Below are 20617 nucleotides of genomic sequence, written 5' to 3'. Positions count from 1 at the left end.
AAAATTCTATGAATCATGCCCTCCTAGTTAGCACAAGTCTTAACTGCAAATGCAGTTATGCTGGCCAAATTGCAAATTTTACTTTTTAAATGAGACAAATTTGCTTCATTTTTATCTGGGAGTTACTAACAGTGTAACTGAGTGCTTGAAAGTGGAATATTACCAACCTCAGTGCATAGATCAGTTTGGGATCTGTTTGCTGGCAGTGCATTATAACCAGCTACTCAGGAATGATGGCACCACATCATTTGATGATCTTTTCTGAGTTTTAATCATAAAGCTTTCAACCAGTTCCAGTGTGCAGGCAATTCAAAATGATTCCTTGAGCTCCCCTTGAGCTGCTTTCCCTCTCTGCCTGCCCAGGACAGGAATTCAGCCCCTCTGGACTCAAGGCCTTTGGGAGGACTGGCTTGCAGAAGGTGCTGTCGGGCGTGTACCACTCCCTGGTGCTCCCAGCAGCCAGCACATCCCCGACTGATGCTCAGCTGCTCTGCAGACAGGAGTGCAGCCAGGACTCCTGCTGTGATGGATTCATCCTGAGCCAGCTCCTGCTGGATGGAGGTACTGCCTGACTGCACAGGACAGGGTGCTGCAGCAGGAAACCAATGCTACAGAGTAGGAGTCATTGTTGGACACAGCACACACACCTTTGCATCATACCTGAGTGAGCCAACATCACTGAGGGGTTTTTGGTGAAGGTTTGAATGCCCAAGACTTGGTCTGGAACAGTAAAGACCTGAGGTAGCAACATGCTCTTGGAAGAAAATGGGCATTTTGAAGGGAAAAGCCTGACAGAGTTCCAGCAGTGTTTGGGCAGTGCTCTTGGGAACATGGTGTGACTCTTGGGGCTGGGCTGTGCAGGGCCAGGAACTGGACTCACTGATCCTTGTGGTCTATTCCAGCTCAGCCCATTCTCTGTCTGTGTGACATCTCCATCTGGATGAGATAAATTGTTCTGAATACACCTCTCTCCTTACATAGCACAGCTTGATTACCAGAAATTGGTGCCTTTCAGCTGATGCAGGAACTAAGAAGGTGCCTCCAGACAGAGTTCTTGTGGTGCAAATGAAAATCAGCTTCCTTTTAAGGGCAGGAGACAAGGAGGCTAAACAGAATTATGTTATATTATTGCATGCATAAATGCTAAAATCTCCCAAATCTGCATGTCTGTCTAGGAGAGCAAGTGGAAGTGGGATGGATGGAGTCTGGCAGAGGTGGGACTTTGGCACAAACAATTTTTTTTTCAAGCACTTTATGCCAGTGCTTACTTTTTGCAGTTTAGTTTCAAGTTCACGTGGTATTGACTTTCCCCTTGGAGATGCATTTCCTGTAGGAAATATGAAGTTTTAAATTACATGCCTCAAGGATTTAAAGACAAGCTCAATCAACAGCCAGGAGTTGGATTTGATGACTTTTGTGGGTCTCTTCCAACTCAGGATATTCTATGATTCTGTGAAATCCAGTCATGTGCTAGTGGCTGCTATGTGACAAGCACTTCACCAGTTTGGAGTGGAAACTGATCCTAGATTTACAAAAATCTATGAAAATTTGTCACAAATTATCTGTGAAAGTTGTCAAGAAAATATTTCCAGAAAATTATTCTCTGTTTCGGCATCTCACTTTTATTTTTGGATCACAATATTCTAAATGATCTTGTAAAGTCCATTTCTCTATAAATTTACCATCAGATTTTGGGGTCTCTCTACTTGTGAGTGTAGAACACGAATATCTGTTGGGGTGATATTTGGATCAGTTCTACAGGTGAATGCACTACTTGGACTGGCATTTTGCTTAAAAAGAAAGAAAAAAAAAATAAGGAAACCATAGTATATTCAATATTACATGTACCCAGTTCATAAAAAACTAAAGATGGTATTGTCAAACTTTAGGAAAATGTCTGAGCTGTGACACCAAGTGCAAAGCAAGAACTGAGTATTGTCTAGAAGTTGTGGTAACAGATTGGTGCCAGAATATGTGGCCTTAAATCCTCTGTTCCCCCAGCTCACATCACAGTGCTGGGGGAGACTCAGGCCTGGCATGACTGAAATCAGGCACCAGTTCAGGAAATCATTGTAGTAAAAATATATAACTGCTTTTATTTGGTTCAGAACCTGAGATTGTAAAACCATCAAAGGATTAGATATGTCCCTCTGGTGCTGTGAAATGCTGAGAACATTGTTGGGTGTTATCAGATAATAGTAATATTTTATTAGGTGATAATAGTATGTGCCTGAAATCTCTGAAAGACAGGCTATAAAGGTTTAGTTTGGGTATGAGTAGCTAACCCTGACACTCAAATTTGAACATATGATTCTACTTTGCTTTTTTTTGTTGGTTTGTTTTTCTTTTTTTTTTTTTTTTTTTTGCAATACTGAAGGGTCTCTCTCTCAGTGACACAGGTTCAGCTGGCACTTAGAAAAAGTGTTGGGGGGCTTGGGAAGGTGCAGAGCATCAGTGCAGTGCTGCAGCTGTGTCTTTTCCTGCCCCTAGGGACCATTCTGTGCAGTTTGCTGAGCTCCCCAGAGGTGCTGATCTGCAATGCCAAAGGCTGGAGCCCAGCAGCAGCCTCAGCCATGGCTGGGATGTGTGATGGTGTCACCTATGACAAGGAGAAGTTTTCCTTCACCCTGGGAGGACAAGTGTTCAGTGGAAGTATGTCAGTGAATTACCTCAATTTACAGTAGCTTTCTTTAACTGTTGTATAAACTCTGTCTTGTTCACCAGGCTGCTCTTTTTTCAAGTAAATCTATATCACAAGAGAATAAGAATTCTCTGACTTGGATGCATTGCTAGATATATGGACCTCTCACATTTTTCCACATGAACATTTATGAGAGTTGAGATGGTGTTTAATATGTTGCTCTGTAATACTAGCAGCACTTAATTCAGGCAGATCCAAGCCAGTAATCTGAAAAAAATAGTAAAGTCTGGAGCAAAGATAAAAAGGGAGATGCCCAGACCTATGTGGTAAAAGCAATGATGGGAAATTATGCAAAGTTTGGCCCTGTGACACCTGGGACCTTCTTCCTTAGACTTTTATATTGTAATGGAGGTGATGCATAATTTAGTGATGTGTTTTCTATTTAATTTCTGAGCATTTAAAAATATGGTTAATTTAAACACCTATTCCAACAAAAATTTTTCTTTATTAGCTTCTCAGTTGATGGAAGAGGCAGAAAGAAATTTCACTACCTTTCAAGAAATTTACCTGTGGAGAGGTAAGTTCTCACAGAATTTCTTACAAAAACTTAAGGTGTGGCAGATGTCTATTCTATAATGGAAATGTCATTGTCACTTCATGCTATCCAAAATTAAGAAACAGCTCAGAAGCCTATTTTGGCAGGGATGTGCAATCTGGAGTAATTCTTTTACTGCCTGTTTCATGAAATTTGGGTAAATTCTTGTGTCTGAGAACATAATTTATAACTTTAAATACTCTTGAAAATGATGTCATGAAGACACCTGTCTTTGTCCCATCAGTGTCCAAGTACCATAATAATTTGGGACTTTATGCCTAATTACATAGGTTATGTTTATTAGCAGAGTAACTGTGTTTTTATTGTTTCTGAATCTCATGTGGCAGGACCTGCAGAAATGATTTGTAATAATGCTTTATGAGTACACAAAGCCTTCAGAGCTCTGATGCTGAATACAGACATAAAGACTGTGGATATGATATTTGCTTTTGTCATCCAAACACTCCAAAATAATATACAGAGATGGTTATACTCATTCTGCATTCAACATTTGGAGGAGCTATCAAAGGGATTTTCTTAAATGGTGCACTTCATGTATTTGTTCAATTTTGGGAACTGAGGATTATCTTTTCTTGTGGAAAGGGAATTAGTCTGCTCTTTGATTTCTGTTTTATTCCAGACTCTGATATGGTCACCCAGATGGAAACCTCTTTGTGTGAAGATGTTGCTTTGAAGGCAAAGGATGATCTTGTGTTATCAGGTACTAGAACAATAGCAGACAGAACAGGCAACAGAAGAGAGCAGAGGGGGGGTGCAGAATTTAACCAGAAAATTTCATATATTGCTGTATATATTTCATTATGGTATAGGTATTATAAAGGCCAGAGGATTTATCTGAAGTGGGGTGATAAAGGATTTGAGAAAGATGTTCAAAATGGCTTTATGATTCTTGCCTTGCCAGGCCAGGTGGGAAATTAAAGTGTTAAAATGTTCAGTGTGAAACTTTTTCTTTCAGACTTACTGAGCTGGAGAGGAACAGGAAATACTATTTGGCTGAGAAAAAAAAAAATCACATAACACAGGAATGAAATCCTTGGCCTGGTACCTGAGCATCTTTACTGCTACTGAAAGTACAATTGTAAATATGGGCCATAGAGAATCCCAAGATGAAACTGCAGTCATTCTTCCAGCATGATGACAGTGAACTTCTCTTAGCTCCTTTGTTATTCCAGGGCTTGCTCTTTGTTATATGAAGTCATGTATAGGTCCAAAATAATTTGTAGGAAGTTACTGGAGTTTATTTGGGCTTTCAGCACCATAATCCTAAGAGAAAATGAGCAGTGGAGTTTGCTGAGAGCACCTTGATTCATTTTTAATGGATTTTAATCTTTGCTGAAAAGTCTTAATGAATGTCTGAGCACATGATTTAATATGTGCAAAATCCTAAAAGAAAATGAATTGCTGATTTTGCTTATAGAATTCAAAAGGAAAGTAAACAAACTAATTAAAAAAAAAACCCAAAAATGCCCATTTACCTAGCAGATCTTCTATATAGTTTGGGGTATTTTAAAGTCTAGACCTAAAAAGAGAGGAAAAAAAATGCACTTACTGTGGTGGTTGAAATTATCTTGATTTACCTGCCAAGGCATGAGTGCAGCCCTCAGGGTTCTTCATTTACCTTGCTGGGGCTGATGATATCATTAAAACTTGCAGTTATGCAAGGAATGCAGTTTTCACTCCATCCCTAAATCTTAGACTTGACACCAGCTGTTTAAGAGAAACTGAAGGCTGGAGTTATGACTTGAGAGGTAACAGGAATTATCAGTTACCTTGTTTAGGAAGTCATGAAAACATCTGGGGAAATGTCTACAGAGATATTATCACTTGATAATCATTTGTAAAACACAGGGTAACATATTTTCTAGTTTCTGGTAGAAAATTCAAAGCTACAGTATTTTAAGAATGTCAGTAGGTGCTTCAGCACTTCAGTAATCATCAGCATGTCTTTACTTCTTTTTTTCATTATTGTCTGATTATTTCACTGCATGAAAGATTTGGTAACAAAATGTCTCACAATGTTGGAACTGGGGATGAAACCTGCTGATGACATTTGATAAACAAGAAATGAAATTTATGAAGAAATTTGTAAGAGATCAGTGAAGACTGTCCATTTCTTTTAAGACTGGACCCTTATTTAAGGGGATAAATTTTGAAACAAAAAATAGCTGTGATTGATTGTTTCAGAGGGATCTGAGGAGATGTAGATCATTGCATACATGTCTAAAGGTCACAGGGCAGGTGACAGAAATGAGTTATTTAATGTGGTCTGTGGGAGCATAAATTCATAGAAATGAGCTTAAATGACTGAAATAGGTATTAGGCTTGTCAAGAAAACTTTTAAGACTGAGAGGTGTAAAAGCTTTTCAAGAGGATATAAGGAAACTGCTGCACTTTGAATTAACAAAACTACATTGATTAAGGAATTGCAAACATCCTCTGAATCCTCATACTTCACTGTTATGAGATTGTGTTACATGACAGAGTAGAGTGAACCCTCTAACTTCTAGAATTTTCATCTAGTTTTTTGATGTTGGAAATATCCAGTTGGAAATATCTGGCTATTTTGTGCAGTGCAGCTCAGCAAGGAGACACTGCCTACAGGAAAATCACTGTGGGTGGACAATTCTGTTATTAAAAACAGGCTTTGGTGTATTCTGGCCCTAAAAAATGATTGCAGCTGTTTTACTGTGAAAGGCAGAATTTTATATATAAATAAATTTAATTCATTCCAGATCACAGTTAATTTTTTTTTGTGGGATTATTTGTTTGTTTGTATCTCAGATTCCACAAAGGATCTTTTCTATCTAATGGACAACAGCCAGATCCAGAGTGACCAGAACTATTCTCTCCCTTACCAGCAGTACTGGGTCTTCAGGCAGAAGTTCTCAGCTGAGGAAGCTCTGCTTTGGTGTCTCACACGTAAGACATCATGGACACTGTAATCCTGTAGGGAATAATAACTGACTACAGTATTTTAATAGGTGTTATAATAATGATGAGTAGAAACTTTAGACTTTGAGATTTTATTTTTTGTAGACAAAAAATTTCATGGAAATTGCCAATGGAACCACTTGTTTCTTCCTTGAAGCCTTTGCCTCCATGGCAGAAAGGGTGCCCATAATTCACCTTCAGGGTGCCCATAATTCACCTTCAGGGTGCCCCTGCCATGGGCAAGAGAATTAAAAGGTACAGTCTGGGCAGTGTCCTGCTGTTCTTGAAATATACCACTCCAAATAGAGAGATGGCAAGAGTGGATAAAGAAGGTAAAATGCAGATAATTTGAGTTAATGATAAATTACTTTTTAATGTGGTAAATGGAGAAGAGTTTCTAGCTCTACCAGGAAGTCAGAACTAAGAGTACCAAACAGTGCACAAACAGCCCTGTAAGAGCTCAGTAGAGCTATTCCTGTTTAGAATTAAGCATTGACATAGATGTTTATAGGAGGCACTGTCATGGTAATTAAGAAACGGGTTTGACAGCTTTGGATCTTTTCTGAAGGTGTGCTCTTACCCTGGGACAAACTTCAGAACAAATTGCTACATGCAAATGTCTTGAACTGTTGATTCTAGGAAGTTATATTCAATTTTGTGTGATTCTTGAATGCTTCAGAAATATTTTTTGTAAAAACTTTTTAAGACATTGTAGACATTATTGTCCTTTTTATTGGTCATGGTCAGAGACCATGACTGATGCAGAGTTCTTTTATATTTATAATTATAAAATTTGCATGTCAGATTTATGAAAAAAGAAAGATCTTTATGAATTAAAATATTAAGGAGAGATCAATACACTGGAGTAATGCTTGTCACAGCTGGGGAATTTATTTTCTCAATTAGCTGTGCTGTAACTCCTCTACTGTGCTCTCCAGGTAAATCTGCTCTTCAGTGCCACTGGGGCCAGAATGTGTCCCTCTTTCTCTTGCACTTTTAACTAATCAATTAATCAATTAATTAATTAATTAATTAGCACGATTAGTGCTAAATAAAATAAAATTGGAATTCTCACTTTTAGTTGTTTGCTGATGGATAACTTTGAAAACATGAAAGAGAAGGAAAAGAACCCTCCTGTGTGTAACTGTTCATGACTTTTCTTCCCAGGCTGTGCTCAAGAGGAAGAATTTTGTCGAATGGCAGATCTGCAAAATGCCACAGACAAATACTTTGTGTGCACCCTCTATCCAGAGGCACAGATTTGTGACAGCAGCCTCGAGCAAATACCAGGGAACTGTGCAACTGTGCTACCCTGGCAACCACAGACCCTGTTCCATAAAATAGGCAAGTTTTGGTATTTGCATGTATAATATCTGCTCTAACTCTGGTAATGCAAGCTACTGTTTTGGCTCTTGTTTCTGAGATAAAAAGTCTGCATGTATAAATGAGTTTTGGGATGTGATGGTGCAAGGGCAGTTCAGGCTGTCTGGGATATGGTTTTTCATTTTCAGTTCAGAATGGAAAGGTGTTAACCATGAATTTCACTCTGTCCACCTCAGCCACTCCCAAGTCAGAGACACCAAATGGATCTCAGATTTGTATATCAGTTTTTAGCCCTTTGTATTATATGAGTGAAATAGGAATGTCATTGAATGTCACAATCTACCATTAAAATTTCTATGGTGCTAAATAATGCAAAATTTGAAACAACTGAGTGTAATTTTTTTTTTTAATTTTTTTTTTTTTTTGCAAATGCAGAACTATAGACATGAAATTTAACCTTTGCTCTTTGAATGCTTGGGAAGTTCAGTGTTTTTCTCCTAGGGCATATGTGAGGAAGCTGGACAAACAAGCCTGTTTTCACTGTACAGAAACATGTAATTTTGCTGTACAAATGTGAAGGTCCACTGAACCAAACCATTCAGTCATGTCATTTTGGGGACCCCAAAGGGCAGCATGGGCTGAATAATGCATGAGCACACTGGAGTTTCCCAATCTGGAGCTGTATCCCAGTTTAAGGCCTTGTGGAAGAAGTAGCATCAATACAGGTCTCAGAAACAAAAGGCCTGGCAGGAAATCTTTCCTTGGTGATGTAATTTGATAAGATTTCAGAGTCTTCACTTGGTGAATTTTTATTCATCTTCAGGCTTAACAATCAAAATTTTGCTGTGATAACATAAAACTATCTTTTTAATTCACCAGAGCTCAGCATAAAAGCATAGACTGCACCCTTTGCATTTGATTACTTGACTGGTATTTGTATATGACAAAGTTAAACTGATTTTTCCAATTTTGTTTTTTCTTTTTCCTTCCAGTCACTCTTAAAAGTTCTGTGAAGAGCTTCTACACACGTGTGCCATTCCAGAAAGTGACAGAAATCTCAGTGAGGAATAAGACTGACATGAGCAGTAAAGCTGTTTCAGATGGGTAGGACATGAATATTCCTTTGTTCTCCCTGGAATTTTAACCATGTCTGGAATTCCAAGGCCATGTTAAGCAGACAAATTAAATCAGAAGTATGATCCAAGAATTGCATTGTTTGAGATTATCTAATGAAGAAAAGATAACATTTTTATAATATAAATAATATATGCAATTATTAACTGTAGACATGAAAATTGTTACTTATAATGCTACTAATTACTAGTTGACCAGTTAAATGTCTTAGCAATGATACACTAAATCAATTTAGGTTGATATTTTTAGGGCAGATATCAAGATAATAATCTAAATTAATAGATATAGCCTGGTAGGTGTATACTAATCAAGCCTAATTTAATCTACATATGGAAAATGTATGGAAATGTGTGTGTGCAATGGTTCTTCAGCTGATTGTGAAAGGCATCTTGACAGGTTCTCAGTGTCCAAAATGTCTAATGATACCATGGAAATCTTTTTTTCTTTCTTAGGTTTTTTGAGTGTGAGCGTTGGTGTGATGCTGACCCCTGTTGCACAGGATTTGGCTTTTTTAATGACTCCCAGCTGTCAGGTATTTCTCTCCTATTTGTTTTAGTGTTTTTGTTTTTTGGTTTTTTTTTGTTTTTTTTTTTTTTTTTTTTAATAACTTCAGTCTTCCTTCATTATCCAAATTTTACCCTTCTTTTGCTCTGAAGTGCACTTTAAAAGCCTTTTCAGATCTCATGCCCCTCTCTTCAGCACCTTTTTGAGTAACCATAACCATTTCTGGGAATTCAGCCCAATGACACATTCCACATTTCAGAAATTATTAAGAAAACTTCATGAAAATCAGTCCTTAAGAAGCTGCAGTTCCAACAGCAAGAAATTCAAACTGATAAAATTCCAGTTTTATTCTCATTCATCAGCCTCTGACTTCTTTGAGTGATTTATTTCCCTTTTATATTGTTCCATTTTTTAAAGCCTAAAGGACTCTGAAACCTAGATATTACTGAAATTAGGTGTATGCAAGCACATAATGTCTGTGAATACTCTGGGGCACTTTAGTCTTTTGGCTTTCTTGGTTATCTGACCTCCTCTGCTCCCAAATTTTATTCTTCTACTTGAGGAAGAAAATCTTCAGCTGGTGTTTGAAATTGGATAGCAGCCAGCTCAAAGTCAATGGAATAGATTTTAATATGTTATTAAAAATTCAGATTTACTGAAATATGTAACTTCCACCAAACATGTTTTTGGTGGAATCATGTGCTAGTCAACTCTCCCTGAGGTCATTAGGATGTGCTGTTTTTATAATGCATTTTGAAATTTGAAACACTTAAGAAATATATATTTTTAATACTTTTTGTTTTGTTCAGCAGACAAAATTTTCACGTAGTCAAAAATGAGTAGCTTAGAAAATAATCTAGTACAGTTTAGATAAGAATTAATGTGCAAATGAAAAATAGTTGACAGCTTTCATACCTCCTTATGATCATATGAAATTTGACATCTTAACTGAATATGAGTTTGAGTTTCTTTAAATATTTCTAAAATGAATAAAAAATGTTAAGGCACCCAATATGCAAAATGGATGCATTTTTCAGTTTATCTGATTAATATATATAACCTCTATGACATTTCAGACATCTATATTGGCATTTGTATAGTCAAGAGAACTTTCAGTAGTGATTTTAACATGAGCTGAGATCTTCAATGAAACTGTGTTTCAAACCCTCCATATTTTTCAGGAACAAACACTTGGGCTTGATAGGATTTTTATCATGATATAAGTAGGGGACATGTTTCAACATACATGCAGATTTTTAATTACATTAACATGAAAGGGCTGCTTGCTCAAAGAGTCCTGACCTTTGCTCAGTGAAATTCTCTGTGACTTTGGATTAATGGATTTTAATGCTGTTACCCACCCTCCCTCACAGTGAATCCAATGGGATTTTTCAGCACTACTTTCAATCCCTTGGCTCATTTCAGGTATTTCCTTCAATTGCTAAGTCAGTTGAATTTCATTTGACACTCAGTGGAACGGTGCTGTTTTTTTCCTCACACCACTGTCTAGAAAAGGAAAATTCTCCTTATTTCTCTACCCACGTGCATCCTTGGCAGGTGGGAGGATCCTGTGTGTGACCCTGAACAGCCTTGGAATCCAGATGTGTGCTGAGGGCACGAGAAGTGCTTGGCACGTTTCAAATTGCACTTCACCAGATGCTGAAGTCAAAGTACACCCATTTGGCTGGTATCAAAAGCCTGGTAAGTGATGCAGGAGACATGGCCTTTCTAATGGGATTCTGCACATTGAAATTTATTATTTAGCTTCAGTGTATAAAAATGCCAGCTTCCCATTTGCAAGGACCACAAATAGACAAGGCAAACGAGTATGTGCAAAGGAAAGAAAGGTGCAATTTGATATCCATTTTAATAAAAAAAGGAATAGCAACACCTCAAAGATGTATAATTTAATTTCTTAGATTCTATCAGAGACTGGTGGGCAATGTCAGAATTCAAATATATTTTGCCTCACTGTGCAGTCCTGGTCAGGAAATCATTCTTTGTTTCTCTCTCCTGGGCTTATGGTTTTACCATTCATGTGGATGCATAACCTCAAAAGTTTGGGTTTGCTATAGAATTTAAAATTCACTTTTGGTTGTTTTGGTGAAGAAAGGATCAAGACCAAATTCCAAAGTAGATCTGTGTTTTTCAAGTAAGAATCCATCAGGTGTTTAAACAGAAGAGCAGTCATGAGATATTGCATTTTTCCTCAGGAGGAATCAAAACCATTCCTAGTCAAGATGGATTTTATATTCTGTGGAGAAACAAAAACTTCATTGCTTTATTGAAAACTATAAATGGGTTTGCAATTTGTCACACTCCTTTTGGGCAGGTCTAGTTCTACTTTGTTAAGCTCTGATTTCACATAACTAAAAGAATAAAGAAAACAATTGTCTTGATGGGAGCACAGCCTGTTTCTTGGCCACACAGACACGACTCCAGAGCAGAGAGCCCCTACTGGGGCAGATCTGGTGAATCAGGGAAAATTTTTGAAGAAGGAATACTTTTTTCTGCTTTTATACTCCCTTAGTTCTTGCAGAGTAGAGAAGGGCTGATAGCTGAGAGGAGAGGGGGCACAAAGCATGGATATATATTGTCCAGGGAATTAGATAGAAAGGTAATCCAGTTAAAGCTGTGTAGAGATGGATCAGATATTGTGGCAATACATTGCATTTTGCATAAATAAAACCTTCATTCACACACTAAGTGTCTGAAATATGAACTCAGTGTTGAGCTTTTCTAGATTTGCACTGTCCCTATGCCCACAGGGGAAGCTGAGATGCAGACAGGGGTAAGAGTGAAGAAGAGAAGTGGAGCCAAGAGGGAACAGCAGAGGTGTAGATACGCTTCCATTTCTTAGAATTGTTTTCCCCTTTTTTGGCAAAGAACCAAAAAAAAAATAAAGGCTGTTTCTCCTGTGACAGACAGAGGGATGATAAAGAGGAGCCTGGGGTGTATGCAAAGTAGGAAATGTTGAGAGACACAGTGACATTTCCTTATGCATCAAGGGAGCTACAGATGTGTTTCCACTGTAACTCACAGCAAGGCACAGATGTTTATGCAAATGAAGATATTTACAGACAAAAATTTGAATAGGTTGTGTTGGTGTGTTGAAGGTCTGGGAATCAGGAAAAGGAACCAAAAGGTTTAGAGGCTAAAAAGGAAAATGAGTAAAATCTGAAGGAGTGATTTGCAGTGGGATATTAGCATGATACAGGGTCTCTGGCTGCATTCCACAATCCTGTTTGGAGGAAGACACTTCTGTCTCTGTTTCATAACAGGCTAAGGTGATGTGTGAGCTGTTTGCTGCACAGCTCTGCTCATGAGCAATTTGATTTTATACAGTCAGAGCTGCTTCTTAGGCAAAAAGGAACATAGAGTATCATTTCAAAGAGTTTGGGATAGGACTCAATCCTTCACTGCTGTGAACGGGAAAACCTCAGTTTTTAGAAACATTTATGAGTCACATGCATGGGAAATACATACTGGAAGAAATTAACAGGAAATCTGATCTGTCTTCATCCTCTGTGGGGATGGTCATTTATTATGTTTTAGTATAGTATTTATAACTGGTTTGACTAGCCAAAGTGTTTTACAAAATATGAATGCACGGGGGAAACTTCATTTTTTATTATTTGTGATTGCAAAATATTTATGGGAAGTATTAGCAAATGATAATTTTTTTTGTACAGAAATTAATATGAAGTTCTGTGTATGATGAGTTCTTATTTGAACTTCAATTTGGAAAGTGTTGTGCTGGAAAATGCCTTGTTCTAATTCATATTTCTGAGAAATTCCAGATTTCTGGAAGAGAGAGAAACGTGTCTCTCCTGGTGCAGGAACCTGAACACAGAGAGGGGCATAGAAAAAAAACACAGAAATACTGAAATGAGTCGTTCACAACTGCACCTCAAAAATTGTTTGTAGCAATGTTTATAAATACAGAAATTCAGGGAATTCTGGTTTCATGTACAAGCTCAAAAGGATTAGATAGCAGAGCAGCCTTGCATCCTTACTCTTGGTGTTTGTGGGGAGGTGCAACATCCAAATCTGAGAAGTAATGCTGGAAATATTGAGTGTCAATTGCATTTTGAGCCTTCAAGTACTATTGTTTTCAACTGTGTTTGTTTTCTTCTGCTTTTAGCTGACTTGAAGAGCACCATTCCCAATTTGTGTCCACCTGTTAGTTTACCTCTCAGGCCAGAAAGTGGTAAGTGTATTTATGAATTAAACAAACAAAAAAAAAAAGGCAGTAAAAATCCTCTCATTCTCTCCATTTGTACATACTGCTGAAAGATACCACTATAATGAAAGTGCTCCCTGTGAGGTTACTCATTTAGGTGTTTACTCATTTGCTCATTTTCATTAATTGTGTATAATTTAAATGGAAGAACTGTCATGTTCATGATGCTGACCTAATTTCTCACACTCTCTGCTTCATGAGATCACTGAGATAAAATATTTGGCAAGACTGATGAAAAAATTTATTTATGAGTGTGGATGTCACATCACTTTCCAGATACAATGAATCTTATGGTAATATCATATGGGTTATTTTAGAAGTGGGTAGATCTTCTTAGTAAAAGAAACTTTACTGCTGTCATTCAGAGCTTTGTGTCTAATACCCCTAAAAATATATGCAAATTGTCAGCAGCTACAGGCTTCCCTGAAGTGTCCTTTCCAGAAATACACTGCATAGCTGTGAAATGCTGCGTGCAACAGAAAGGAAGGGGGTGGACTGGTTATTACAAAACTCAATATAACCCTCCAGTTATACTGAAATTGAGAAGCCACTTCCATCTCTGCCTTTGATTTTCTGTTTGATCTGAACAAATATTTAATCTGATTGAATTTGTCTTTCTTTAAACCACATGCAACTGAGCATGCAGGAGATTTGATATTTGCAAAGAATTTTTAATACTTAGGTCAGAATTTATTACGATCTACCTTATCATCATATCCATAACCAGCAGTCATGATTAAGTTTGGTCTATTTTTTAGTAGAACTTTTTTTTAACATGATAATTTTAATGCAATAGAAGGAAAACTCCTATCTTTGTAGGTAAGCAGAAATAATTTTTGTGGGAAACACTTTGAGGAGTTAATGGGGTAGCCCTGGCATGTAGGTTGGGCAATTCAACTCCTTTGCAAACTGCTTTCCCATGGGAAATGGAAAACAACTTCATTAAAGCTTTCTTCCTCCCAGAGTGAAGTTTGGTAGTAATTTTGTCATTTTCCTTTTATGTTTTTCTTTCTTGCTTAAATTAGAAAAACAGTGACATAAGTAGCATTTAAGAAAATCAGGAAATTAGGTCTTTCTGTTTTTGACTCTAAAGGCTGCCCACAAGTGAGGTGCTCATCTTTTGTAACAGCCCTGATCTGTCACACCCCTTTCCAGGACACCTTTCCAAATGCAGAGCAGCTAGGGATGTCTCTGGTTTGCAGAGATCTGCTCAAGCAAGCAGAGCTTCCCACAAGGATGCAGGATTCTGGGTTAGAGGGGTTGTCCTGGGGACTGATAGTGGTTGGGAGAAGTCCCTTAATTACAGAGCACAGCAAGGCTGCAAGTCAAATTAATACCTGAATATTTTCCAAATATGCAGCACTATTAGTTTATGCACAAGGTTTCCTCGACACTTTGGGGCTCTGACACCACTGGAGTAACACATTCAAAATGCAACTGGACACCATCTGTCCTTGTGTTCTGCCTCATTTTGATAGTAAAAGTACCAGACTGGTTATTTAGATTATTATCTGGGCTGTGTTGTCAGGGGTTTTAGAAAATTTTCAAGAACATTGTTTCCAAATACTTCATGATTGTGTGTTTGAATAATATGTTCTATAGAAGACTAAATGTTTTACAGTTGGGCATCACACAAAAGCTAGCATTTACTGAATTTTTTTACATTGTGGTAATGCTTGTACATGGAGATAAAATTTACTGTGGCTGCTCTGTGGTAGCCAGATGGTGAGTGTGAGAAAATGTCACTATTTAAAGGGCACTGCCATGAGTAGATGTGTGTGTGTGTGTGTGTGTGTGTGTGAATCTCAGCATATCTACACATACAAAAATTATAAATTTTTCCATCGAAAGATCAGAAAAATACTTACATTTGCATACTTTGCCAGAAGGCTCTGCAAAATCATGAAGTTAATGTTATGAGTCTGAGTTAACTGGAGCTCTACTGAGGCCTACATTTCATCAGAAGTTAATGCTTTGACTGCTTCGTTTCCTATCCAGTTTGCAATGCTCAGGACAGAGTGTCCAGCATTTTGTTTCCTCCCATGTGCAGTCAGGATGCTGCTCCATTCAAAATCTGTGGTGTTTGCAGCCCCAGTGTGCTGTGAAGAACCCCAGATGAACATATTTATTTTCAGCCTGGTGGGAAGCAGATGCTTTGCCTGTTTTATTCATTGTTCTTCTCAACAGAGAGGGTAGAGGCATTGTAGGACCATAAAACAACAGAAAGATCTCGACAAGAAGCCTTTTTACAAGTACCTGGACAGCAAAAGGAAGGGTAGGGGAAATGTGGGGCTGCTGAATGGGCAGGAGACCTGATGAAAAGGAGATGGAAAAGGACAAGGTGCCTTCTTCACTCAGTCTTTCCTGGCAAGTCCAACTTTCAGGATATCCAGACCAGGACAAAGACTGCAGCCTTAGAGAAGGAGGATCAGGCCAGGGACCAAGCTGGACACACAAGTCCAGCAATGCAGAGGGAGCTGGTTAATGTCATTCTGAGGCCTCACTCAAATGCCTTTGAAGGTGACAGGTCAGATGAAATTTATTTTCCTTCTATTCCCTGGTCTGGCTTTTGAAGAAGTTCATCAGCAGTAATCACCATAAAATGTCTAGATCTTTGAATCTGCAATGACAAAAATAATTTTCAGGAGCAACTTCTTTTCATGTCTTGTCATAGAGCAGCCTGCAGCCATTAGGGAGATGCAAGAAAAGACCCTCCCTGTGTAAGGCCAGTCCTGGGAGAGGCACAGCACAAGGAGAGGGTTGGGGCTCTTCCTGTTCTTTGTCCTGTGCCAGAATGTTCACCCAGCAGCCCATTGCAGCCCTGTGGTTTCTCTCAAAAGCCTGAGGCTCCAGTGGGCTTTACCCAAATTACTGTCTCTACAAATAACACTGCTGTGTGTTCCTAACATTCACTAGATACCCCATTAGCCTGTGAAAAAGGGGAATTAGTGCTCTGTAGTGCCTGCAGCCCATTACTCTCTAGCAGGAGGGAGGTGAACAGCACAATGTCTTTTACCTGAATTCTCATTGATTTGTTGTTATTTCAGCAAGTTTTGCCTGCTTGCAAAAGCCTTTTTGCTACAAGGCTAAAGTCTCTAGGTCAGCTCATCTCCAGCTGTAGTGTGTATGTATGAATGTATGGTTTTCATATTTAACTGCATGAGTACTTCAATTTACTTCTGTACATCTATTGCATGGAGCAGAGCATGCTCCTGCTGGTCTGTTGTGATTTCCACATGCTTTCTGTGATCTGAGAAGTGGTGCTTGAAAAACTGATAGCCTGAACTGACTGGGAAAGTATGACTTGTTACGTTTGGAACATTTTTTCTCCTGTAGAAGTTCATGTGCTGTGATGACACTGTGTGGAACCATCTGTGGGGAGTTTCAGGTACAATCTGTGACCTTTAACCATGGGAAAACAGATGTTATTTTAAGACTGCCCATGCTGAAGATGCTCATATGTCATCCTTCAGTCTTGGTTTACTTAGGCTGGTATTTAAATAACAAATCTGCTCAGTTGTGTGAACATGGTAGACTGTCTGAGAAAGAGAAAGCAGGCAGGTCTAATAATTCGGTTTGAGATGGAACTTCCTGCAGCCAGCTGTAAGCTTGGGGAGATAAGAAAATGTTTTTTTTAATGATATAATTTTGTTTTGTTATTTTCCAAATATGCAATGCTGTTACTCAAACAGTTTATGCACAAGGGTTTGAGTACAGGAAATGTTTATGTGTTTGCAAATTAGTCTGAAAGAAGAAAAATTATCCATGAAACATATTACCTGAATTTACAGAAAGAATACTTGTGCTTAAAGCAGACTGGAGAGCCTGACAATACTCCTGAGTGTGTGGGAGAAGCAACCCTGATGATTTTTGACTTTGTTACGAGATTCATTAATTGTATACAGTAACTATCGAAACTTTAATGAATATTTTCTTTTTCTGTTCTAACTTAGATTTGGCCCTATCAGGGTGGTTCCTGCATGGCCCTGTGGATTATGTACAGATCATGTGGGCTCTGCTCCCACTCCATGCAAATCCAGTAATTAATTGAAAATCCACCAAGGCATGTGGATGTAATGATCTGTTAGTCCCTTCCTGTTCCTGCTCCTATGATCCCCTGCTGATTTACAGTCATTCCCTTGAGGCAGGGCTGAGCACAGCAATGGCTACAGGATATTCCAACATGGGAATGAATTTCCCAGGGGGCTGTGTCTGCACATGGGGCATTTCCATTCTCGAGAGAGATGCTGGTGGGAATGAAAGTGCTGGTGTAGCTGACTTTGGTGATTAATAGCATCATTTATCTTACTGTTTTCCCACAATGTTGTGTATTTTTCAGAGACATCCTTGGTGTGAAACAAAGCCTTATTTTATCCATTTTTGGGAACTGATTTACCATGTTCTCACACAGTGAATTTCATGTCTGATGTAGAATTACTCTATCTTTGGTCTTAAGTTTGATTTTTATTGTTTGTAAACATGAGGATTTTAGCCTCTTGAAAATAGCTTTTTTTAAACCTGGATAAATACCTAGTACATTTTAATACCCCCTTACTATATCATTTGCTGTAATTGACACCCCTGAAGGAGACAGAAAACTTGTATTTAACAGGAACATACTGAGATTGCTCCCTGCTAAAGGCCATAAATACTCAGTTGTTATTTTTGACACTTGTCTGAGGTGTGATTACAGTTATTATGGAGCAGTTTAAAGAAAATCACTTTATTTTGAATTATACAAATTTTAATGGATCAACAAAAAAGAGAAGTAGTTATATTTTAGGAAGTGCATATTTTCTGCAGGTCCACTCTGAGTTGATGATTTCCTGGCTTTGAAGATTGTTGGTGTACAGACAGGTTAGCAGTCTGTTGGAAATACCTCTGAAAACTAGGAATATAAATCACTGAGTTCAGTCTGTAAACATGTTTTGGGTTTGAGTCAGAGCTATTAAACATAGCTCACAAATTTCAGAAATAAGGTCAAAATTTGTCTTTCAAACATAAATCAGGCATACTGAACCCAGAGGTCTGATTTGTGCACCTCCTTAACCTTGTATTGTCCTCCTCAACTTCACAAGTTTTCTTTTAAGTTTAACTTGTTATTTTAATGCACTTCTGTATCTCTGTTTCCTTATATCAAGTGTTAAATTTTGCATCAAACTCATAATTGATGCCTCTTTTCTTCCACTGAAGTCAGTGATGAGACTTTTGTTGACTTTATGGCAAGGATTTTATAATCTCATTGCCAGGAAATCTATTCCAGTCTTGTGATCTTGTGACTGGAGTGGGAACAGAGTAAGACCAGTGAGAGTCTTTTTGCAAATCCAATCTTAAACATTTTCTACCCAAACAAAAACATCTGGAAGAGAGAGGCTCTCTATATGGGACATCTATAATTTTCCAATAAGAGTTACAGGGGTGGCTGGATTCAGAGGGCTGTAATTATCCAATGAAAGCCTTTGCCAAAATGTGGGTTGGAAGGTCAGCTCTTAACCTATATATAAATCAGAAATGTCCTCCAGCCCATCAGGTGCACTGTGCACTGCCATGGCACAGGGCCACTCTTAGCTCTGCCTTGTGGGAGCAGTTTCTGTATGAGGCAAGCTCAGATCAGCCATGGAAAGGTGTGTTTTGCTCATGGAATGAAGTGTGCATGGCTCTGGGCATTGCTGGATCTGCTTTCAGGAGAAGGGAAAATCCAACTAATATCCAAAATCTCTTTAGGAGCTCAGTGCTGACTGTGAGTGTCCACTGTGCTGCCATGCACAGCTCTGGGCTAAAGAGTTAAAATAAGCATTAATGTTTCTGTGTCTCTCTGCATCTGGGGTCAGCTGGGCAGAAAAGGGAAAAGGAAAAAAAAACTGGGAGTCTCAGCATTTACATCTGACCTGGATTCATGAATGCTTCATCCAGGATGGAGGATGAAAAACCCAACAACCTAAACCCCAACCCAAAGAACCTCCCATGTAGGACATGGCAAGGGTCACTTCTGTGAGATTTGGGGCAATGAATAATCAGTTTAGATAGGAGTGTGTGAGCTGTGGATGCTTGCATCATGAGTGGTCACTCTTCCATGCCTAGAACAGGCTGCAAAGTGCCCAGTGTGCCTCATATGTATATAAAAAGTATGCTCCTGACTTGGCTCTATCCCACATAAAAGAATAAAATAAATTTCTAATGTAGAATTAGAAAGTTTAGTTCATGAAGTAAGTATAGGGGGCAAAATGCAAGCATCAGAGGTGTGTATGCAATTTTTTTTTTTTTTTTTTTGATTAATTTTGAATTTCCTTCCTGAGAGAACAAGGATCCCTCTGAATGTTTGTTTTGTGGAAAATGGAGACAAATGAGGATGATGAGACTTGCCCAAGGTCACTTGGTGTCAGGGAAGCTATGGAAAGAGAGTCTGGGGAAATATCTTCCAAAAACACTGGTGCACCCAGACTTTTTGTGTTGCAGTGGAATCAGGACAAGGCTCTCTTTTGAAAGAACCACAGCTGGTAATTTGAAGCTTTGTGTTTGTACCTGGAGATATTTTGCTTGTTCCAGTAGTACTCAGCTGCTGGTACTGTACACAGCACAGAATGGCAAATTTGGTCTTAGGTACAAACAAATTTTACATATAGATAAAAGAAATATCTTCTTGTTCTTCAGAAAAAAAAAATTAAACACAAACTGAAAACATAAATTGGTAAAATTCAATCTAGAAAAAAAAATACCTGGGGGATCTAGTAATGCAGGCAGAAAATCTTGGGAGAGGATGTAATGGTTAATTCTAGATGAATTAAAATTGATGTCTATTTATAAGTATATTTCTAAATAAGTGCCTCAAACTGTGACCCTAGATGTAGAGCCTGAAGTTTCCTAACATAGGTCATGCAACAGCTCACAGTGGATGTTTTTAAAGGAGAGAAACCATTGACAATATGAAAAACAGTAATTTCCACATGGCTAAAATCACTCTGTTCCTCTAAAATAATTGAATCATCAGTCCTTAAAGGGAAGAAAAAATCCAGTGCAGTGAGTCAAGCCAAGCTGTGACTGCAGGGTCACTGCTGCTGAGTAATTCAGATCCCCTCTGAAGGCAGCACTGGTGATGACTTTGCCTCTCTGTGACTCAAATAAGCTTGGAGTGTTAACATAAAACAGGGCAACACCAAATAACCTTCATTTCTACTGAGCTGGAGTCTTTCAGCCTCTCTCTCTTAGAAAAGTTGCTTACAACTAT

At 38.3% G+C, this 20617-nt stretch overlaps 1 protein-coding gene across 1 annotated transcript in view; it reads left to right on the top strand.

Annotated features, from left to right (window-relative positions):
- The window catches only part of TG (thyroglobulin), a gene marked incomplete at its 5' end in the record, with an annotated part of 142514 nt that overhangs the window by 43982 nt on the left and 77915 nt on the right, over window positions 1-20617 (top strand). Inside the window, 10 exons of the mRNA XM_079299572.1 lie at window positions 364-561; window positions 2491-2652; window positions 3153-3218; window positions 3877-3957; window positions 6039-6176; window positions 7356-7532; window positions 8504-8615; window positions 9098-9177; window positions 10707-10850; window positions 13294-13359. Coding sequence (XP_079155698.1) covers window positions 364-561; window positions 2491-2652; window positions 3153-3218; window positions 3877-3957; window positions 6039-6176; window positions 7356-7532; window positions 8504-8615; window positions 9098-9177; window positions 10707-10850; window positions 13294-13359 — 1224 coding nt within the window. The remainder of the gene's footprint in view (window positions 1-363; window positions 562-2490; window positions 2653-3152; window positions 3219-3876; window positions 3958-6038; window positions 6177-7355; window positions 7533-8503; window positions 8616-9097; window positions 9178-10706; window positions 10851-13293; window positions 13360-20617) is intronic.

Source organism: Erithacus rubecula (assembly GCF_903797595.1).
Source record: "Erithacus rubecula genome assembly, chromosome: 3".
Lineage (NCBI taxonomy): Eukaryota > Metazoa > Chordata > Aves > Passeriformes > Muscicapidae > Erithacus > Erithacus rubecula.
Note: the sequence above shows the minus strand (reverse complement) of the source record. Positions and strands in the feature narration are given on the sequence as shown.